Source organism: Pelophylax lessonae (assembly GCF_965119305.1).
Source record: "Pelophylax lessonae genome assembly, chromosome: 7".
In the NCBI taxonomy this organism is placed as follows: Eukaryota; Metazoa; Chordata; class Amphibia; order Anura; family Ranidae; genus Pelophylax; species Pelophylax lessonae.
The window spans coordinates 114,580,983-114,603,868 of record NC_138774.1 but is presented as its reverse complement, the minus strand read 5'-3'; the positions used below and the strand labels follow the sequence as shown (position 1 = coordinate 114,603,868).

At 45.2% G+C, this 22,886-nt stretch overlaps 1 protein-coding gene across 8 annotated transcripts in view; it reads left to right on the top strand.

Moving 5' to 3' along the window:
• KLHL13 (kelch like family member 13) overlaps positions 1 to 22,886 on the top strand; it is a 243,967-nt gene that overhangs the window by 184,005 nt on the left and 37,076 nt on the right. For all 8 annotated transcript variants that reach the window (XM_082263394.1, XM_082263395.1, XM_082263393.1 and 5 more), the window contains one exon: positions 16,850 to 17,046. In XM_082263394.1, the coding sequence (XP_082119520.1) occupies positions 16,850 to 17,046 (197 nt within the window). The remainder of the gene's footprint in view (positions 1 to 16,849; positions 17,047 to 22,886) is intronic.

Genomic DNA, 22,886 nt, shown 5'->3' with positions numbered 1-22,886 from the left:
ACTCTAACGGCTCCACTCAGTCCAACTCCTACCCCGAGATGCCGCCTCCTGTACAGAATAGTTTGCACGGCATGGGGCGAGGTTGGACCCTCAGTGGAGCTCAAGGCCCCGCCTGCCAGCTCATAAGAGTGCGCTGCCAATGCCTGGGCAGCTCTGACCGCTCTAAATCCGCCGGCGACGCACTCAAATGCAGCTTGCATTTGGGAACTCCTGCTCCAGACACTTGTCTGCTCTCCAAACTCCTTACTACTCCAGGAGTAGTAAGTGGAGTAGTAAAGAGTTTGGAAACAATTGTCTGGAGTGTTGAGTGGCTGCTGGGAGCTGCTAAAAAAGGCTTGGATTGGGCTTTTCTTCCTGTGATTAAAACCCTTGTGTGGCTGATAATCTGTTAGTATTACTTTGTGCTGAAGATAAATTAACTTTCAGTTTTTGCTGGAGGTGTGTATACATCTTAACCTGGATATCACTGGAGGGAACTGGATATAAAATTAACCTGGAGTCTAAGGCTGCGTGATCCTTCTAAATCACCCACTGCATAGTCTGACTATTGTGGGAGCAATAGTCCACCCATTGTGATAGGCAGTGTGTCTGGTGGTGGTGAAGGATCAGATTAACAAACTTTTGGCCTGAACACTGGGTTGGAAGATCCAGCTTCTTCTTAGAGACGTCTTTCATATTTAAATTGGCACTGCATTTGTGTTTACATCAAATTTTACTTTGTAAGTTTGCTGGTGTTTGATAATATATGACATGACGTTTTGTAGCACAATCATGCTATGTCTGTCTCTGGCAGTGCTTGTCTGGACCTGAAGTGATAACAGACTTTGGGCTTGTGTCAATGGCATAAGTTTGAGATTCTTCACAGGTTCTTCAGAATTCCTTGACATTTGCACTTTACTTGCAGTTGACCTTTTTCTAACCTCCATTTTACCTGCTTCAAATGGGTTTCACAATGTCATAAACTTAAATAGGATAGCAAAACAATTTAAGCCAAACAAAAGCATGTCGACCCAGGCATTTAGAGTTCAGTTGTACCCTACAGCATCAATCCTGAAGTGTATAATTATGCTCGATTTGTTTTGCTGAGTGCAGTATGTTCCAAGGTATTGGAACATGTCTTATTCAGATGCTTTACATTTGGGAACTCTGCACTCATGATTTTAAAAACCCTAATGACGGGAAGCCTAATTCAGCTCCTGTTTTGATCTGCACTGAAGACAGACAAATAGGACTTGAACAGCCCAAAATCTTGTGATTAACGCAAATAGGCTTTAAATAGAACCTTTTTTTTGCCGCTGCAGATTCAAATCGGTTTGGTTACCCAAGCAGCTTTTTTCTTGGGCGTGGAAAAATAAGGTCCAAAGCTTTTACGGTAGTCGTTCACTTTGCTGTTTAAACTAAGGCTCCGTGCACACTAGCCTTTTTCTAAGATCAAAAAGCATTCGAAAAAAAAAATAAATGCTGGTTGAAAAATGCTGATAGATGTTTTTTCTACAAGTACAATTTTTTTTTTCCTGCTCCTAACTGCTGAAGCCTGAAAAACACTTCTAGCATAAAATAGTGTGCATGAACACATAGGATAGCACTTTTCTCTTCTAGAATGCTCATAATGGCTTCCAAGATTAAAAAAAAAAAAAAAACGCTAGTGTGCATGGAGCCTAAGCAGGCCATAAATGATGCAACGGTGTTGATGGGGGAATCCCTCACACTGAGCTATTGTGTTCTCCCCGCGTGGGGGAGCCATCCCTGCCTGGAGAACAAAATGATTATTGCTAGAAGCTAAAACTGCTAACAACAATCGCATGCCGAAAATCCGACTTGTACACATGTAGTTCGATCAACTTTGGTACAAAAAGACTGCCCATACGTTGATCAAATCTGCTAAACCGGATGAGATTCTAACCATCTATGGCTGGCTTAAGGTGATATTTTTCCCACTCTGTTTCCCCAGTTCAAAATCCACAGCACACTTTAAATTCCAAGTTTGAGAATTGGGTATAGCACTTGGGGGGTGGTTATTAATCAGACCATTACTGATAAATAGAAAATGTTACATTTAGTCAGAATATGATACAATTTCTCTTTTGTTCTTTTGTACCATTTCTCTTTTTGTTCCCCCTGCAGGAGTAGGACACTAGGCAGAAAAAGAATTTGGCTACGCCTATGGGCAATCCCAGGGAGTATATTCTCTCCCTTTGCTATAGGTACTCAGTTTTTTTTCTGCCTAGGCAGGAGTAAGGACCTAGTTCCTTGCTGGGATCTCTGGTCCTGGCAACTTTTTTCTTTCGAGGTAAAACTTTTTTCTCCTGATTATCCTGTGAGATCTAGAATCAACTGCCGGACTGGGTGACGGGCTGGATGATCTAGATCCAGTGGTCACCCCAGTTTGGCCAGCGAGTGCGCACAGTCCTCAGCGCTACGCTAGGTCAGCTACGACATAGCCCCACTGGACGGGGGCTGGCCTGCGAGTTCGCATACGACCGGGTCTTGGCCCAAATCGTAGTGTTTCTTCTGGCCGACAGCCCCCCCCCATTTAGATGGAAAGGGGTTCTGTCTGGAGCGGTGCCCATCTGGTTCCTGGTATAGTGAGTAGCTGTCCTCCCTCTCCCCATGGAGAGTTTTGGGGTGGACGTGGACCCTTTCTTCGGATGGTCAGACCCCCAGGTTCACTTCCTTCCCATCAGGCACCCCTCCTTTCATCTGTCCCCCAAATTCCCCCCCCTCCTCCACATATGCTGTGATTGTGTGGGTGGGGTCTGGTCCACCTCCTGGGGTGGGGGCAGGGCGCTATGCTGGTGATGGGGGGCTGAGGGTAGTGCCGCCGGCGACCGGGCGATCAGCTGTGCGGGGGGGGGGTTACCTGGTTGGGGCTCCTGCTAGGGCCCCCTGTCCTGACTGCGTGTGTGTCCTTGAGGCCGAAGGATCCCTCCTGCGTCCCTGGAGGCCTTGTGGTGCTGCCATTTTACTGTAGCCTGTGTTTCTATGCACGGTGGCCATGTTTGTGTAGTCCAGCGGCCAATTTGCGGTGGTTTGCCATTTGAAAATGACGGCAACCATGACAGTGGAGCCATGTGGGCAGCGATTTTGGTGGTTGGAGTCCCTCCTCATCCCCTGGTGTTGCCTCCTGGATTTTTTTTCACTTTCTGATCGCCGCACTTGGAGTGCAGATTATCCTGCTAGCTGCAGGTGCCTGCATTTGCTGGCTAGCGCAGTGGGGGTTTTCCCTTTTGTAGTGTTTTACACTTTTTGTGGGGTCCCCCTGGTGACTTATGGAGTCTTTGGAGCACATTTCCCCACCTGATCCCCTCTCCCTTTGTGTACTGGGTGGAGGTGGCTTTCAGGTGATGGGCTAGCAAAAGGCGCCCCCTGCCTCTTTTGTCTCATCAGATCCTGAATCTGATTCGGCCGCCACAGATGTAGGTCACCCTGCTGGTCTGCAAACGCACCCAGAATCCTCGGATAGTGAGGATGATTCCTCCACATCTGCAACCGCGCATGAAAAGGCACTGGTGAAATCACTGATTGATTGTATCTGTGCGTGAGACCTTGAAGATGGGAGGACGCAGCTGCAACTGAGGCGCAGGTTTCCTTTTGGCACTCTTAAGCCATCCAGAGCGGCAAAGTTGTTTCCCTTCCCCACCTATTTTGACGAAATTGTCACTAAAGAGTGGTGACGACCAAAGTATCCCCTTGGGGTCCCTAAGCGATTTTATAGGCGTTACCCCTATGAGGAGTCCCTTATTAAGAAGTGGACTGGTCTGCCGGTGGTGGACCCTCCGGTTTCCAGATTGAACAAGGTAATCAGGATTCCCCGGGCCTTTAAGGTCCCGGCTGACAAGAAGGCGGAGGCTGTGGCTGCAATATGTACAGTGCCTTGCCAGTATTCACCCCCTTGACTTTTTTACCTATTTTGTTACATCACAGCCTCGTTCAATGTTTTGTTAATCTGAATTTTATGTGATGGATCAGAACACAATTATCTAAGTTGGTGATGTGAAATGAGAAAAATTATATACATAAAACTATTTTTTAGTAATAGAAAACAGAAAGTTGGCATGTGCGCATGTATTCACCCCCTTTGATATGAAGCCCATAAAAAGCTCTGGTGCAACCAATTACCTTCAGAAGTCACATAATTAGTGAAATGATGTCCACCTGTGTGCATGATCTGTCCTTACATATATACATTTTTTGAAAGGCCCTTAGAGGCTGCAACACCTAAGCAAATAGGCGCCACAAACCCAACACTGCCATGAAGACCAAGGAACTCTCCAAACAAGTAAGGGGCAGTGTTGTGAAGTACAAGTCGGGGTTAGGTTATGAAAAAATAGCCAAATCTTTGATTCCTAGGAGCACCATCAAATCTATCATAACCAAATGGAAAGAACTTGGCACAACAGCAAACCTGCCAAGAAACAGCCGCCCACCAAAACTCACCAGACAAGGAGGGCATTCATCAAAGAGGCAGCACAGAAACTTAAGGTAACCCTGGAGGAGCTGCAGAGTTCCACAGCAGAGACTGGAGTATCTGTACATAGGACAAAAAGCCGTACGCTCCGTAGAGTTGGGCTTTATGGCAGAGTGGCCAGAAGAAAGCCATTACTTTCAGCAAAAAACAAAATGTCACGTTTCGAGTTTGTGAAAAGGCATGTGGGAGACTCCCAAAATGTATGGAGGAAGGTGCTCTGGTCTGGTGAGACTAAAATTGAACTTTTCGGCCATCAAAGAGAACGCTAAGTCTGTCACAAACTCAACAAATCACATCACCCATAGAACACCATCCCCACAGTGAAACGTGGTGGCAGCATTATGCTGTGGGGATGTTTTTCAGCAACCAGGACTGGGAAACTGGTCAGAGTTGAGGTAAAGATAGATGGTGCTAAATACAGGGATATTCTTGAGCAAAACCTATACCACTCTGTGCGGGATTTGAGGCTAGGACAGAGGTTGTGGAAAAAATATACTATGTATATTAGCGCGCTAGGGAGGTGGTTTCAGGAACCTGGTAAAAGTAAATATTGTGTAGAAAAAATAGGTAAATAATTTTAGTGATATTAAATTAATAGCAGGTGCTAGTAAAGTGCGGGTGCCAGTGATGAAAGAAAAGTAATCACAATAGTGATACCTCTAGCGCTTGCTGTTCCCTAGTGGAAATACATAAAATTACACTGATGCTAAAAATACATTGTTAAAAATAAATAAATCAAATGTATATGGATAATTGTAAATTAATAAACCACTCTAATATAATTGTCCATCCAGTGTATGGTGATAAGTTAATCAATAAAATTAAATAAATTGATCAATAAATTAATATAGTCCAAATTCAATATATGTGATTAAAGTGCGGGTGCTTCTTCCTTGATTTCTTTGGTGCTTCCTTCACCGTGAAAAATAAATAAATTGCCCACTCACCAGATACTGTGGGTCCTATATGTCTTATGACATTAGAACCAATCGTGCTTCAATAGAAGATCCTTTCCAGGTTCGGATTCCCTCTCCCTGGATATGGACGGCCTCTGCGGTTAACATTCCACCATGAGATGAGTCTCCTCCAACCACGATCCAGGGCGTCAGCTGAGCTCGGCGGTACGGGGCCTGGTGTACGACAAGCACGGGGAACCGGCGCAGGTGCTTCGGTGATTTACAGGGGAAGCACATCTCATATAGTGGATAGGCGTCAGCTGAGCTTGGCGGTACGGGGCCTGGTGTACGACAAGCACGGGGAACCGGCGCAGGTGCTTCGGTGATTTACAGGGGAAGAACATCTCGTATAGTGGATAAGGGCGTCAGCTGAGCTCGGCGGTACGGGGCCTGGTGTACGACAAGCATGGGGAAGCGGCGCAGGTGCTTCGGTGATTTACAGGGGAAGCACATCTCATATAGTGGATAAGGGCGTCAGCTGAGCTCGGCGGTACGGGGCCTGGTGTACGACAAGCACGGGGAACCGGCGCAGGTGCTTCGGTGATTTACAGGGGAAGCACATCTCATATAGTGGATCATGGTTGGAGGAGACTCCTCTCATGGTGGAAGGTTAACCGCAGCGGCCGTCCATATCCAGGGAGAGGGAATCCGAACCTGGAAAGGATCTTCTATTGAAGCACGATTGGTTCTAATGTCATAAGACATATAGGACCCACAGTATCTGGTGAGTGGGCAATTTATTTTTCTCTAGCGCTCATTGACAGACGTAGTGCTCGGTGATACAGCACCTTCGGGTTATGTTGCCTCCACAGGAGCAGGACTAGACAGGAAATTAAAAAGCTCTGGCCACACCCTAGGGGCAGTCCCAGAGGGTATATCCTCTCTCTCTCTGCCTCAGCAAATCAGTTATTTTCTGTCTAGTTAGGAGTAAGGACCTAGATACCTTGCTGGGATCTTAGGTCCTGGCAAGATTTTTTTAGACCGCTTTTTTTCTCCAGTGTTCCTGTGAGATCTTCAAGCAAGAAAGCTGAACTGGGCGACGGGCTGGATGTTGAGATCCGGTGGTCACCCCAGTTCAGCCTACGAGCGCGTGCAGGCCATAGCTCCGCGCTGGGTCGGCCGCGACAAAGTCCCATTAAAGGACTGACCCCGCGAGTTAAACGTCTCGCTGAAACGCCAAAGACCATGAGTCACGGCGTCCATATCGGTCGACAGCCCTCCCGCCCCGGTGGAGAGGGGTACTGTCAGGAGTTGGTGCCCGCCTGGTTCCGGTATGGTGAGTAGTATGTTCCCCCTTTTCCCCTGACGGGTCTTGTGGTGAACGCGGGCCCCTCTCTGTATGGTAAGATAGAGTCCCTCTCTATCCTATAAATGACACAGATCCTCCTACTTTGAGTGTGATTTTATGTGCAAAAAGCCAGGAGGCTTGGTTTGGGAGCTAACAATCTAATTGTATACATGTTAAAAAGATTGTAATCAGTGGCATTCTGGGAATCTTACGGTGATAAATATAAGCTACCTACCAGTCAGAAGCCACGGACATGTAGACTGCCTTCCTAATCAGATCTCCAGCTATTAGCAGGCCTCCCGAATGGCCATGCGGTCCGCCAGGGCCGGTACCGCCAACCACGCCAAATCCCCATGCAGAGAGAGTGTTGTGTGCCCTGCAGCACACCGCTATTCAGTACAGGCCGCCGCCATTTTTTTTTGCTGGATCGCACGAGCCGCCATTTTGGCGTAGCCTCGTGTCTCCAGCATGGGGGCGGCCATGTTTGAGGTGATCCAAACACCTCGTGGAGCTAGGGGAGGCGCCGGAAGGCGTGCAGAGGGGCGGAGCCGCCTCCTTTCTTCCTGGGCAGCCAGCCAAAAGACTTCCTGTTTGTCAAGACAGCGCTGTAACCTGTTGCAGTTAAACTCTGAGCATCAAGTGGTGAGCCTGGGGGTCTATCTCTCTCTCTCTCGATCGATAGGGATCCCTAGCAGGTAACACTAAGGGGCTTTTTGTGGCGCTGGGGGTCTGAAAAAAAAAAAAAAAAAAAGTTTTTTATTTTTTTGAATTATATTATCCAGGAAGTAACTGGAATTATCATGGACCCTGCCACACATATTCCCCCACCTGTTTCCCTCGAGAGTGTAGAGTCATTTACAGCAATTTTGGAGTCTATGGTGGCTCGGGTGGAGACGGCCTGTCAGGGACGGGGGTCAAGGAAGCGACCCCCGCCTACCCCTATACTATCTGACACCTCTGACTCAGATTCAGAGATGGTCACTGCAGTTGCAGGTTCCTCTGCAAGGGCTGTTGTCTCAGGTAAAGCCCCCTCAGACAGTGAGGAGGACGTTTCTTCTCCCGCTATAATTCAGGAAGAAGCATTGGTGGACGCACTAGTTGTGGCAGTGCAGGAAACCTTAAAACTTGAGGCTTTACCGGCAGAGGCAACTGAAACAGAGATTCCTTTTGGTACTAATAAGCCCATCAAAACGGTGAAGGTTTTTCCTGTACCCAAGTGTTTCGGTAATCAGATTAAAGGAGAATGGGAGCATTCTAAACGTACCTTTACTATTTCCAAGCGTATTGCTAGACGCTATCCGTTTGAGGAATCCATCATTAAGAAATGGACGGTACCACCAGTGGTGGATCCACCTATTTCCAGGCTGAATAAAGCCACGGTTATCCCAGTGGAGGACACTTCGTCCTTTAAGGATCCGGTGGATCGAAAGATGGAAGCAGAGTCCCGCACCATCTTCTCTCTGATAGGGTCAGCATTTAGACCAGTAATTGTTATTGGTCTAGTTTCCCAGACACTTACGGAATGGGCGAGAATGGTACGCCAAGAACTTAGGGAAAAAGATATTCCCCAGGAGACATCTGATTTGATGGAACAGATTATACAAGGGCTACAGTTTATCTGTGACGCAGCCTTGGACACTACTCCCTTATTAGGGCATGCATCTATGTCATCGGTCATCCTCAGACGTGTGCTGTGGTTAAAATGCTGGTCAGCTGACCTAGGTTCCAAAAAGACCTTGACAAATCTCCCTTTTCAGGGGAATCGTCTATTTGGGGCCAACCTAGATGAAATCATTAAGGATGCCACTGGGGGCAAGAGCACTTTTTTGCCACAGGCTGCTAAAGCTAAGGGACCTCGCAACAAGCGAGGACCTTTCTTTACCGCCCATAAAGGGCGCCCGGCTGGTACAAGCGGGAAAGGCAAGACTCCTCCAGGAGGGTTCAAGAAGGGCTGGTCGGACAAGCAGAGGACCAACCCAGCCAAACCCGAAGCAAAGGAGTACACAGCCTGAAGGTGCGCCCCCATCCGGTTTCAGGGTGGGGGGACGTCTTCACCGGTATTCAGGACATTAGATCGAGCATCAACCACTACTACCGGTGCGATTCTTCCCTTCCAACATTTAAGTACTACAGGAAGCGGTAGTTACCGTTCCCTGAATAGATCTTTTCCTTTACCTTTTCCTAAGATTAGTCCCTATACCTCACAGGAATCGGATCTGGTTGACCAGGTAGGCCAAGTAGCCTCTAGTCGGGTGACTTCGGTCCCTGAGGTTCAACCAGAAAAGATCACCCTTCCTGATGACAATCAGGTATCTGATAAATGTGTGGGAACAGAAAACGACCAGACTTTCTCGGATGGTCGGGGCCAGATACCTCTAGGGACGCCTGGTTCAGATTCTATCAGCGCCAGTGGTCCTAGAAATTCTAGGCTGGCCTCCTCAAGCCGGCCTGGCCGACTTGGACATGCTAGTCGCAGACGTTCCGTGGGAACTTCGTCTCAGGGAGTGTCTGTGGTCTCAAGGACCAATTTACCATCATGCTTTACAGTCGCTGGTTTTAATGGCCTGGCCATTGAGACCCAAGTACTGAAGAACAGAGGTTTGTCTACTTCAGTCATTCCTACCCTTATCAAAGCAAGGAAAGCGACTTCCAGCAAGGTCTATTATCACACATGGAAGACTTATGTTGCGTGGTGCGAATCTTTAGGATTTCCTCCACGTACCTATTCGGTGACTCGAATATTGGCCTTTTTGCAACAAGGGGTTGAGCAGAAGCTAGCCTTGAGCACCATCAAGGGTCAAGTTTCAGCATTAGCAATCTTCTTTCAGAAGCCTTTAGCTACCAAGTCCTTGGTGCGGAATTTCATCCAGGGGGTGCGGCACCTGGCTCCACCAGTCCGCACGCCCTTACCGCCCTGGGATCTTAATTTGGTTTTGTCGGTTCTACAGGAACCTCCCTTTGAAAACATCAGGGAGATTTCCTTGCTTACTTTATCCCAGAAGGTGGCCTTCTTGGTGGCTATTACTTCTGCTCGCAGGGTGTCAGAACTGGCTGCATTATCATGCCAGTCCCCATACCTAGTGATTCATAGGGATAAGGTAGTACTTCATCCTAAGCCATCTTTACTTCCTAAGGTGGTTTCAGATTTTCATCTGAATGAAGATATTGTACTACCTTCCTTGTGTCCTCAGCCCAAGCATCATCGGGAACATGCGTTGCATTCCTTAGATGTGGTTCGGGCAATCAGGGTATACCTGAAAGCTACGGAATCATTCCGTAAGACGGATTCACTTTTTGTGATCACGGATGGCCCCAGAAAGGGTTTGCCTGCATCTGCCGCGACCATTGCCAAATGGATTAGACAGACGGTGGTACAGGCTTATTCTATTAAGGGTCAGAGTCCTCCGTTCCCTGTTAGGGCGCACTCCACTCGAGCGCTCAGTACTTCCTGGGCCTTTCGCCATCAGGCGTCAGTGGTCCAGGTATGTAAGGCGGCCACCTGGTCGTCGGTACATACCTTTACAAAATTCTATAAAATTGATGTGACGGCATCGGCGGATGCCTCATTTGGCCGCAAGGTTTTGCAGGCCGCAATTTGAGGAGACCGGTGGTCTACCTCGAGGTTTTTTTCTGTTTGAAAAAAAAAAAATAAAAATAAAATTTTCTCTTTTTTGTTGAGTCTCATCATTAAGGATGAGCATTGTAAACTTCTAGTTGGCACCGGTTGGGCCTTCTAGATTGGGATTTGATTTTCATTTTCCCACCCCTCATTTGTGATACTGCTCTGGGACGTCCCGAAGGTGCTGTATCACCGAGGACTACGTCTGTCAATGAGCGCTAGAGAAAAATGGATTTTTGTAAAATCTTACCGTAAAATCCTTTTCTCTTAGCTCATTGACAGACGTAGTCCCCGCCCCTCTGTTTTTTGAGTTGGGTTGGGTTAAAATCTCTAAAGACTGCTTTTTCACGTAACTGATTTGCTGAGGCAGAGAGAGAGAGGATATACCCTCTGGGACTGCCCCTAGGGTGTGGCCAGAGCTTTTTAATTTCCTGTCTAGTCCTGCTCCTGTGGAGGCAACATAACCCGAAGGTGCTGTATCACCGAGGACTACGTCTGTCAATGAGCTAAGAGAAAAGGATTTTACGGTAAGATTTTACAAAAATCCATTTATTTTTCACGGCGAAGGAAGCACCAAAGAAATCAAGGAAGAAGCACCAGCACTTTAATCACATATATTGAATTTGGACTATATTAATTTATTGATCAATTTTATTTAATTTTATTGATTAACTTATCACCATACACTGGATGGACAATTATATTAGAGTGGTTTATTAATTTACAATTATCCATATACATTTGATTTATTTATTTTTAACAATGTATTTTTAGCATCAGTGTAATTTTATGTATTTCCACTAGGGAACAGCAAGCGCTAGAGGTATCACTAGGACAGAGGTTCACCTTCCAGCAGGTAAATGACCCCAAATGCACTGCTAAAGCAACACTTGAGTAGTTTAGGGGGAAACATGTAAATGTGTTGGAATGGCCTAGTCAAAGCCCAGACCTCAATCTAATAGAAAATCTGTGATCAGACTTAGATTGCTGTTCACAAGCGCAAACCATCCAACTTGAAGGAGCTGGAGCAGTTTTGCAAGGAGGAAAGGGCAAAAAATCCCAGTGGTAAGATGTGCCAAACTTGTAGAGACTTATCCAAAGCGACTTGGAGCTGTGATTGCCGCAAAAGGTGGCTCTACAAAGTATTGACCTTAGGGGGTGAATAGTTATGCACATTGACTTTTCTGTTATTTTGTCCTATTTGTTTGCTTCACAATAAAAAAAAAAAAACATCTTCAAAGTTGTGGGCATTTTCTGTAAATTAAAGGATGCAAATCCTCAAACAATCCAAGTTAATTCCAGGTTCTGAGGCAACAAAACACGAAAAATGCCAAGGGGGTGAATACTTTTGCAAGGCACTGTACACTCTTGCTGGTTTGACACAGAGGCCGGTGTTGACCATTGCCCTGTTGTCACAAACTGACGAGTGGGCTAAGCTTTTATGCCGTGACCTGGGGACAGAACAGCTCCCCCTGCCTTTGCTGAGCTGGCGGACCAGCTGGTTCAGGGGCTGCAGTTTATCTGTGATGCTTTCTTTGGATGCGGCTCCCCTAGTGGCTTGGCTCTGTTTCAGCAGTGGTCCTTCGGCATGTCTTTGGGTTCAAATTCTGGTCTGCGGACCAGACCTCTAAAAAGGCCTTGACTGATCCTCCCTATTAAGGAGATTGCCTGTTTGGATCTACCCTGGGTGACATCATTAAAGGTCTCACAGGGGGGGAAGAGGTGCTTTCTTCCTCAGGCTACTAAGGGTTAGGAACCACCTCCTAGACACGGGCGCCCCTCCAAGTCGACTTACAAGGGCTGGTAGTCTCTTGGGGCCTTCTCTGGAGGATCCAAACGAACCTGGTCTGGCAAGCCGAGAGCGGGCTTCTCCAGACCCGCGGACAAGGTTCCTTCAGCATCAAGGTGCGCCCTCACCCTTAATCGGGGGTGTGGGGGATGTCTTCACTGGTTCCCCAACCGTGGACTTCCCTGGTACAAGACCTATTGCCTCAAGGGGCATTTGTCCCGGTTCCAACTTCAGAACGTTTTCAGAGTTTTTACTCAAACCTGTTTACAGTTCCCAGGAAGGAAGGCAAGGTGCGTCCAACCCTGGACCTCAAGGCGCTGAACTGCTTTGTGCGGGTCCTTAGTTCAGAATGGAGTCCATTCGCACGGTGGTGGCATCCCTGCATCGGGGATTTTCTTGCCTCTATCGACATCAAGGATTCTTATCTTCACATTTTAAATCTGTGCCGGTAGCCAGCGATTCCTCCACTTTGCCATGGGAGAGGAGCATTATCAGTTTGTGGCCTTACCTTTTGGGTCTCTCCTCTGCTCCTCGTGTCTTCACAAGTGTTAGCCCCGGTGCTAGCTTCGTTACGCCAACGGGGAATGGTGGTACTGGGCTACTTGGGACGACCTCCCTCTGCGAGTGGAGTCTCCTACTGCTCTGGTGGAAAACCTGTTAATCACAGTTAGGCTTGTGACGGTATCAGATTTTCATGCTGCGATTAATTGATTAAGGTTTTGCCACGGTATACGGTATTATCACGGTATTCTATTATTAAATTTAAATTATTAAATTTCTACCTCACTTGAATTTTATTGCTGAATTTAGGGGCTTTGGTTCACTTATGCACATTATTATATAGTCAGTCAGTACAGACTCTGTGAACCAGGCCAAAATAGGTCATCAAGCAGTGTCTGGCCTAACTGGTGATAACTGGTCCTGGCGCTCGGCTCCGATCCGATGGCCTGGTCATTAAGAGGGCAAAACCTTGTGGTCAAGAAGTGGTTAAACCTGAAGGAGGTGTTGTTTATAAATTACTTTACTATTGCTTTAGGCCTGGTTCACATGTATGCGGGTTGGTGGTTCACATGTATGCGGGTTGGCGGTTCACATGTATGCGGGTTGGCGGCCCACATTTGCACAGGCATAGCAGCCCATTGATTTGAACGGGCTGCTATGCCCTCATTTTCCGCAGAAAAAAGGTGCATGCAGCATTTTTTTAAAATTCAGTGGCCTTGAAATCCATCCTGCTTTTGCACCATGCGACTAACCTGCAGTTCCTGCTCTGGCAAGCTTTCTGCATTTTTTGTATACGTGGGCACGGCATTTAAAAACAGTTTGCGTGTGCAGCAACGGCAGGTAAGTCGCATGGTGCAAAAGAAGGATGGATTTCATGGCCACTGCATTTTTTTTAAATTCTGCATGCACCTTTTTTCAGCTGAAAACGCAGGCATAGCAGCTCAAGCCCATTCACATCAATGGGCTGCTATGCCTGTGCAAATGTGGGCCCCCAACCCGCATACATGTGAACCACCAACCCGCATACATGTGAACCAGGCCTAAAGCAATAGTAAAGTCATTAATAGATAAAAACACCGGTCCTCCTGCAGGTTTAACCACTTCTGGATCGCAAGGATTTGCCCCTTTAAAGACCAGGCCATCGGATCAGAGCGCCAGGACCAGTCATCACCAGGTAGGCCAGACACTGCTTGATGGCCATATAATAATGTAATGTGGGCTGCTATGCGTGTGTGTGTGTATATGTGTATATGTGTATATATATATATATATATTAGAGCTGCACGATTCTGGCCAAAATGAGAATCACGATTTTTTAGCTTGGTATAAAGATCACGATTCTCTCACGATTCTCTGTGTAACAAAAAAAAAAATTGGGATAACTTACTGTTACGTTTTTTTTTTTTTTTATTCATTAAAGTCTATTAATTGCGTTTGAAAGACTGCTGCGCAAATACAGTGTGACATAAAATATTACAACAATCGCCATTTTTTTCTGTAGGGTCTCTGCTAAAAAAAATATATAAAATGTTTGGGGGTTCTAAGTACTTTTCTAGCAAAAAAAAAAACTGATTTTAACTTGCAAGCAACAAATGTCAGAAAAAGATCCAGTCTTTAAGAGGTTAAACTTCCTTTCTCCCTGGCAGAGGGAAGGAAAAGATACAAATGTAATCATTTTTGTTTATAGTTAGGCGTTAGCTGTGTGAGTGAATGAGTCATCCAGCTCACTGAAATGTATCAATTCACAAGTCAGACCCAGGAGCAGATAAACTCGGTATTTTAAAAATGCCACAATAACAATACAGTGGCTATGCAATACCACGATATATCGAATTACCGAAAACCGGCATATGTCTAATCACAGTACGAACTCTGCGGCAGTTTGGATGGATTCTGAATTTTCAGAAGTCTGCTCCTGGTTCCAGCCACAAAGCTGGACTATCTGGGTCTGACTCTGGACTCTGCCTTGGTCGGGGTGCTCCTTCCTCTGGACTAACTTCAGAAATTTCAGGCTGCAATTTGTCTCCTGTCATGCTGATGGTCATCCCTCCGGACTTGCATGCGGTTGCTGGGCCTGATGGTGTCTACCTTCGAGCTGGCTCCGTTTTGCACAGTTCCATATGAGGTCCTTGCAAAGGGAGAATCCGACTGAATTGGACAAGACTCCACAGTCTCTGGACAATCCGATCCATCATAGCCGGGGAACGAAGGAGACCCAGATATGGTGGCTTCGTTCTCCGGTGCTTCGCCTGGGGAAAACTGTTCCGCCCCTTTTTATTGGACAGTGATCCCCACAGATGCCAGGCAACCTTGGCAAACGTTCTGCTCAGGGGATCTGGACACTGGAAGAGTCCAGACTTTCGATCAATTTATTGGAACTCCGAGCAATCAGGCTGTGCCTGAACCATAGGACAGATCGTCTTCAGGGATGTCCAGTGCACATTCCATCAGACACGGCCATGGCTTATGTCAATCACCGGGGGGGGGGGGGCACAAGATGTGTCCTGGCAGCTGTGGAAGTAGCCGGTATTCTAAGGTGGGCAGACTGGTGTGTTCCAGACCTCTCTGCAGTACATATTCTTGGGGTGGAAAACTGGCAGGCGGATTTACTTCAGTCGGTAGGCATTGGACCAAGGGGAGTGGTCCCTTCATCTGGAGGGGTTTCGTAAGCGGTGTCTCCGGTGGAGCATCCCCTAGGTGGATCTGTTGGTGTCTTGGTTTAACGGAAAGGTGTAGAGCTGTGTGGCATGGTCACAGGATCCTCTGGCAGATTCTACAGATGCGGTGGTGGCCCCATGGGGTCAATATTGTCTGATTTACACCTTCCGTCCTCTCAAGCATCTGCCAAGACTTCTACGCAGGATCCAGGCAAAAGGGATTCCAGTCAGCTTAGTGGCTCTGGACTGGCCTCGTTGGGCTTGGTACTCTGATCTGGTGCGGCTGATCGCTAATGTTGGGACCTCAATTTGGAGATTTCGGTCCTCCAGAAGGCCTCCCTTTGAGAATCTTTGGGAGATTCCCTTGCTTACATTGACTCTAGTTTTCATTTGAATGAAGACATTGTGTTGCCTTCCCTGTGTCCCAGACCTAAACATCCAAAGGAAATTGCCTTGCATGCCTTGGATGTGATCCCAGGTTTTAGGGTGTTCCTGGCAACTACGGAGTCTTTTAGGAAGTCAGACTCGCTATTTGTGCTCACATATGGGCCTCGGAAAGGGTTTTCTGCTTCCTTTGCGACTATTTCCCGACGGTTATTCAGGCCTATTCCATCAGGGGTCAGGTTCCTCCTCCTTTGTCAAGGTGCTCTCTACTCGGGCGCTTAGTTCCTCCTCGGCCTTGGTTATCAGGCGTCAGTGATGCAGGTTTGAGAGGCAGTCACCTGGTCATCAGTGCACACTTTACACAGTTTTATAATGTGGATGTGTTGGCATCTGCAGATGCTTCTTTTGGCCACAAGGTTTTGCAGGCTGCTGTTTAGAGGACCTGATCCTCTTTTATGGTGTTTAGTTTTTTTCAGATGGGCTTCAGTTCTTTTGGTTAAGCTCCTTTTGCCTGATTGGCTAATGTTTAGCCTTGGGATTTTTATTGCTGTTCCCACCCCCCATGTTTAACACTGCTTTGGGACGTCCCTAAGGTTATGATTACCAGGAGCTGTGTCCGTCAATGAACGAAAGGGAAAATTAGATTTTTGACTTACCGTAAAATCCTTTTTTCAGATGTTCATTGACTGACACAGCACCCACTCCGCTGTGGAGTTGTAATTCTTCTCACACTGCTTGTAACTAAACTCAGTAACTATAGCAGAGAGAGGTAGTATACTCCCTGCCCATAGCATAGCCAGATTATTTTTCTGCCTAGTGTCCTACTCCTGTAGGGGGCAGTATAACCCAATGGTTATGAAGATCAGGAGCTGTGTCCATCAATGAACATCAGAGAAATGGATTTTACGGTAAGTCACAAATCCCATTTTTTTCAGCAGAGCTTGATTTAATAATGTACAGTGTCTGCAAAAAGTATGCCTATTGCACCTGCAATCTGTGAATGTAATCCTTGCACAAAAAAATAACACATACTTTTTAATCCTGAATAATTAACACTAGAATTTTGTTTAACATCATATGCATATTCAAGTGTCAGCTGTGTACAAAAGGCATCTAAAGTAGTGCAATTTATTTAAAACTTGTGCATCTTAAGGATAATTAAAATGGAGACTGATTTCTTGGTCTAGGTGGAATGAAGGAACAAGACTTAATGTGCATTAAATTACACGGCGTGAACAAAATTGGATTAAAGAAAATTATTGATTTCATTTACACTGCAAAACTTTCCCTGAATATGGATAATCTTCAAGATACACTGGAAGCTGCAAGCTTTTTACAAATACTGCCTGTGCTGGACTTCTGCAAAGTGTTTCTTATATCTGGGGTAAGAGCTAAGCACTTTGTTAGTTTTCTATATATTCAGATCAGTGTTGTATACACACTTATGCACTTATGTGGGACAGTGGGCTAGATTTATTGGTCGGAAAATATAGTCTTTACAAATTCTCTCACTCTTACATGTTTATTTTCTAGCCTTTCCATAGTCTGACACAACAATTTATTCATTTTTTATGGGGCTCAGTTTAGCTCTCTAACGAGGACACTGTAGGATGCAGTGTGTGTGTATAGATAGGTAGATAGATATTTATTTTACAGTGTAAGGAGGTAGACTGCACCAGCAAATTAAAATGGGTATCTATGCAAGTAACCAGGTAGATCCCAAAAAAACACACCAAGCTTATCAAGTTTGCACTTGTAGCTAGTAGTATAGCATTGCGCAGGTCCAAATAGCTTCATATATGCAACACGAGAAACTGAGGAGGTTTTGCTACTTTTTCCCCTTTCCTATAGCAAACTATTGCTCATGAAATGGGGATTCTTTATTGTACATATATTGCAAAAAAAAAAAACCTGATTATGTATACAGTATACCCTGCTTTAGCCACTAAAGGGCATAAATTAACTCAAGTCCTTATTGTCTGGTGGAAACTGGTTATGTAAATAGGTCAGCTTTACTGTTTTTTAATTCTGTGTTGCTTTCCATTTTTAATGGTCAACCGTCAAATGTAGCTCCATCCACTGGCTTTTAGTTGTCTGACATGAGCATAAATCAAGTTCCATTCTTTTATTAGCCGCTTTTAAAATCCTTCGCAGATGTGACTGGCTTTTTTTCTGTTAGTATTATGGGGTTTTTTTGTGTATACGTTTTTACTTCATTTTGGACAGATCAGACCGAAGAACATAGAAGTTAACTGGCAGTGCCATCTTTACTACACTCCATGTATTTGCTGTGTTTTATGTCCTCTTTTTCACTATGCCAATTTCCTTACTGAGTAAATCACTTCTCTTTGAGGTTTGTCCTTCTGGTGAAGTTATAGTTTCCCCAGTACAGATATGTTTGTGATTGCATCTCATCTAAACATGCAGGAAAGCTTGCGGCTGTCCCAGAGGTTCAAAACTCTAAAAACTTCAATACAATTGATATTTAGTTAGGCAACAGAGTAGTAAGTAATTAAGCCTGAATATTAATTTAACCAGTTTTCCCTTGTTAATTATCTTTACAATTTTTAATGTTGATTTCTTTCATCGGTTTGTAAGTCAGGTGTGGATTTATTTTTTCTCTGTAATCATATTGTACGGTACACTATATGAAGCTTACATTAGTTGTGTTTTTAATTATTTATTGAGTGCAATGTTTGACAGCGAAAATGAAGGTTTAAATACACTTCCTTCGGCAATGGTGGACAACATGCATTATCTACATCACCCCATGAATTGGATGCTGCTAAAGTGAAGCTGCACTGATCCTTTGCATAGATTAAAATTAACTTGTCAGTTGGCACAATATGCTGTGTTCAGTAGTGCTATGAAATTCAATAGTACTAGGTACAATTCCTTAGCATCACCTTCCAGCCATCAGTGCACATGTCTTACAGTGATGTCTTGAATTCGACCTGTGCTGCAAATCTGACCAGAATCATAAATCCTAGGGAAAATCCATTGGCTGTCTTCAAGTTTGCCTGTGGTGGCAATAAATAGAGTAGGTACCCTAGAGCAGTGGTCCTCATAACAGGCCAGATTTTAAGTATTACCTTGGGGAGATGCAGACTAGAGTACTGCAATCACTGAGCAGCAAATGATATCACCTGGGATGTATTTTAGTTATCTTGCAAACATGGCCTGTTAGTGGGCCCTGTAGGCCAGGGTTGAGGACCACTGCCCTAGAGTACCTAATTATACCTGTGCTGTAAAAATCAGTTTTCCACCCCCAAATGTCACAAACATTGGTCAGTGCTTGAGCAACCCATTAATACACTAGAGCTCTGTCAGTTGAGTTTCATAGTTATTTTGATGAAATGCGTTGGAGCGTGTTCAAGAGGTGATCGGATGCGAGGCAGGGAGATACGCTGAGAAGTAAGGCAACTGTCTTGACCTCTTAACAGTGGGAGGAGGGGTTCCAAGCCAGCCTGTGTACAGGCTTACATTTTATGCTATCGGTTTCATGTGATTGCTTGTGACTCTTCTTAATTTTTTTTTTTTTTTTTTTTTTTAACTAAGCGCTGGATTTCAGCTATATCATACGAGGTATGACACTTCTTTTCCCCATGATCTTAGGATACAAATGCTGTGGAGAAAAGGGGGTTTTTTAGATCCTAAAATAAATACTGCAGCTAAGAGCTCTATTAGCTGATTGGTGTAAAAAAAGAGGTAGTTTAAGCTGGTGAGTGTCTATCATAGCTGTGGAGCGATACAGTATTTTGAGATTACACACAGATTTTGAGGTGTTGCATTGGGAAGCACTCTGGATATTGTCTTTTCATTTTGGGTGGATAATGAAGCCATTAAATTCATTAGATACCGGACTAGAAGCACAATGAGAATTCAGTAATTGCAGGGCTCAGTATTTTTCCCAGTGCAAATTTTATGTTCCTTAATGACTCGTGTCTAGCAAAGGTGGATACTTCATCCTGGAGTGTTTCTGCTAGATAGACACATGGGCTTTATTTAAAAGTTGCATTTAAGGGAGCACATATTTTATCTTTAAAATGCCATACAAACCTGTTGGGGGGGAACAAACCAGTATAGTCAAATGACGTTTCATTTAGGGACTTTATTTTTTAAAGCTGGATAAAATCCAAATGATGGTTAGTCCAGCTCCAGAAGCTAGCCCTTACTCTTTAATGTTTTTATTAGGGAGAACCTGGTTCAGGATCTGCTATTTGTCGCAGCAGAGGCTCACATTTAGGGTTGGGCCCTGCTGATGGTGTTAGGTTTAGAGCAGATGTGTTCACTATCTCTTTTTAGAGATGGCACCATTTTCTATAGTCCTTCTTTGGTAACATCTCTAACCAGTAAGGTCTATACTATCTACTGTAGTTCCTTTTTAAACTATCCAGTGCTTTGCCCCCCTTGCAGAACAATGCAATAGGTTCACTTTATTGACCCACCTGCAGCATGTGTTCGCCTATTTTCAGCCCACACAGGTCTCGTCACATGATCCCATTTCATTGGCAGCTGCAGGGGAGAGGAGAGAGTGCTTGACAATGGCTGGTGATGTCTTTAATTTTTTCCCTGCCATTGTCGGCTCTCCCTCCTGCAGCAGCAGCAGCTGGCTGACAGAGGAGAGCTATATCATATGACCGGAATGGGATAAAAGTAGGTAAGTATATACAGCGAGTAAAACAAATATTGAACAAGTTATAATTTTTCTGTGTAAATATATTTCTAAAGGTGCTATTGACAACCCATGCAATCCATATGTACAAAGAAACCAAAACAAATGCATTCAGAAATCAAGTTATGTGTAATAAAATGGAATGAGACAGGGTAAACGTATTGAACACATGAAGAAAGGGAGGTGCAAAAAGGCAGGAGGTGTCTTGAAGCTGTTCTTACCAACAAAAGATTTTGTAGGAAGAATCAAATTAGATTTCAGTTATGGTGTTCAATACTTTTTCTCTCTGTCATTCCATTTTATTATACATAACTTGGTTTCTGAACTTTTTTTTTTTTTCCTTTTTTGTTTCTTTGTATAGTTTGCATGAGTTTTAATTTTAATGTCAATAGCACCTTTTTAGAAATCCATTTACTAGGGATAGACCGATATGGTTTTTCAGGGCCGATACCGATATTTCGGGCACAACGTATCGATATCGGCCGATACGAGCCGATATTTTGTACATTTAAAGTTTTGAAAAATAAAGAAAATTTTTGACACAAATCTGGTACTGAACATGTTAATTGTTGTTTAATGCTTAATGGGTGGCTGGCTGGCACCCTGCGGTGGGTGGCTGGCTGGCACCCTGCGGTGGGTGGCTGGCTGGCACCCTGCGGTGGGTGGCTGGCTGGTACAGGGCCTGTGGGTGGCTGGCTGGCACCCTGCTGTGGGTGGCTGGCTGGTACAGGGCCTGTGGGTGGCTGGCACCCTGTCTGTGGGTGGCTGGCTGTCTGGCTCCTTGAGGTGGGTGGCTGGCTGTCTGGTACCCTGTCGTGGGTGGCTGGCTGTCTGGCACCCTGTGGTGGGTGGCTGGCTGGTACAGGGCCTGTGGATGTGGGTGGCTGGCTGGCACCGGGCTGCTGTGTATGGCTGTGATACACTCCCGCGAGACTAGTCCCGACTCGAGACAAGGCTGTCCAAGGCGAGGGAGGCGGCCTAAGAAGGCAGAATGATATCACAAAAATATCGGCCAGTTCAGGGGCCGATACCGATATATCAGGGAAAGTGCATATCGGCCACTGATATATTGGTCTTTTGCCGATAATTGGTCTATCCCTACTGTTTACCTAGAAAAATGGGGATGTATTCAATGCTTATTTTACCCGCTGTATATCTTTTACACAGGTTAGACCTCAGCCCTTCTGAATGCCTTTTTTGTCTCCACACAGGAGAAAAGCAGTGTTAAAAAACCTGGCTAATATAGTGTTTTGCAATCGCTTTTGCTGTTCATTTTATTGGCCAAATATAATTAGTTTTTTTTTTTTTGTGCCTCTAAATGCCTGTAAACATCGTGTGAACGGGCACAAAGGCTAACTGAGAGAAGCATTTCGGAGCAGGAAAAAAGCCTTAAATGTCAATTTTTAACACCCAGTGTGCATTAGGCCTTAAGTGGGGGTACACACTAAGAAAATTGTGCAAACCATCCGATATGCCTCGTTGTTTCCCAGCAAATCGGAGCCGATGAATGAAAATTCTTGTACGACACAGACTTTTTTTTTTTTTTTTTCGGCCGTCGAAAGTTGTGTACACACTATACGAAAATCGTAAGAAAATTCTTTGGATGAAAAAATTTGCCCGTTTTTCTAATAGTGTGTACTAGCCTTTAGTCTGAATATGTATTAGGAGAGAGGAGGGGATATTTTTAAGAAAATTTTGGTTTAGGGGATATTTTTAAGAAAATTTTGGTTTAGACTGAAGTTCTACTGCATTGGAACTAGGGATGCACCGATCCGATATTCGGATCGGATATCGGCGCCGATATGGCCATTTTAGATGGATCGGGGGATCGGTAACATTGACCGATCCACTGGCCGATCCGGTTTTTGCTTGGTAATGGCTCAGCCATCCCTTGGTGCAGTAGTAGTATGGGATGGGAGCTGCTACTTCCTGTATAGGTCCAGCTTACAGGCGGAGTGATATCTGATGCACTCCGCCTGTGAATGGAGGAGCCGTACACATGAAGCAGCGGCTTTGCTCTGTACTGCAGCCGCTTGCTTTGTGTGTAGCTCCGGATTGGTTCCGGTATCGGTGATTTCACAACACCAGATATCGGTATCGGGTCCAAAAAAGTCGGATCGGTGCATCCCTAATTGGAACCCCTAAAATGTACCCATTACATAAGGCCAAAGTTTTTAGGTTTGTATTTTTAGTTTAATTGGTCCAGCTTGCATGTGTTCCTGGCAGATAACTGAGGAAGCTGGAAATCACTGTTGTAGGCACCACTACTACAGTGATCGCTGCTAGTTTCCAGGTACCATGCAGAGCAACTGCCCTGCTGCTTAGTTGAACACACAAGGTTGCTGGCTTGGTACTGGCTTCATTCAGAGAACACTGATAAGATATTGTTCTATTTGAATATTGAGTTTCTGTAAAATTTAATCATTTAAAGCTGTTTTGCAATGCTGATAAAATGAAGTCTGGAGGACTACCTTAAAGATTTTGTATTCAGGAAAAGACTTGCATAGAAAATGGAGAAGTTGCTGGCTTAAGTTTAACCACCAAGTCTT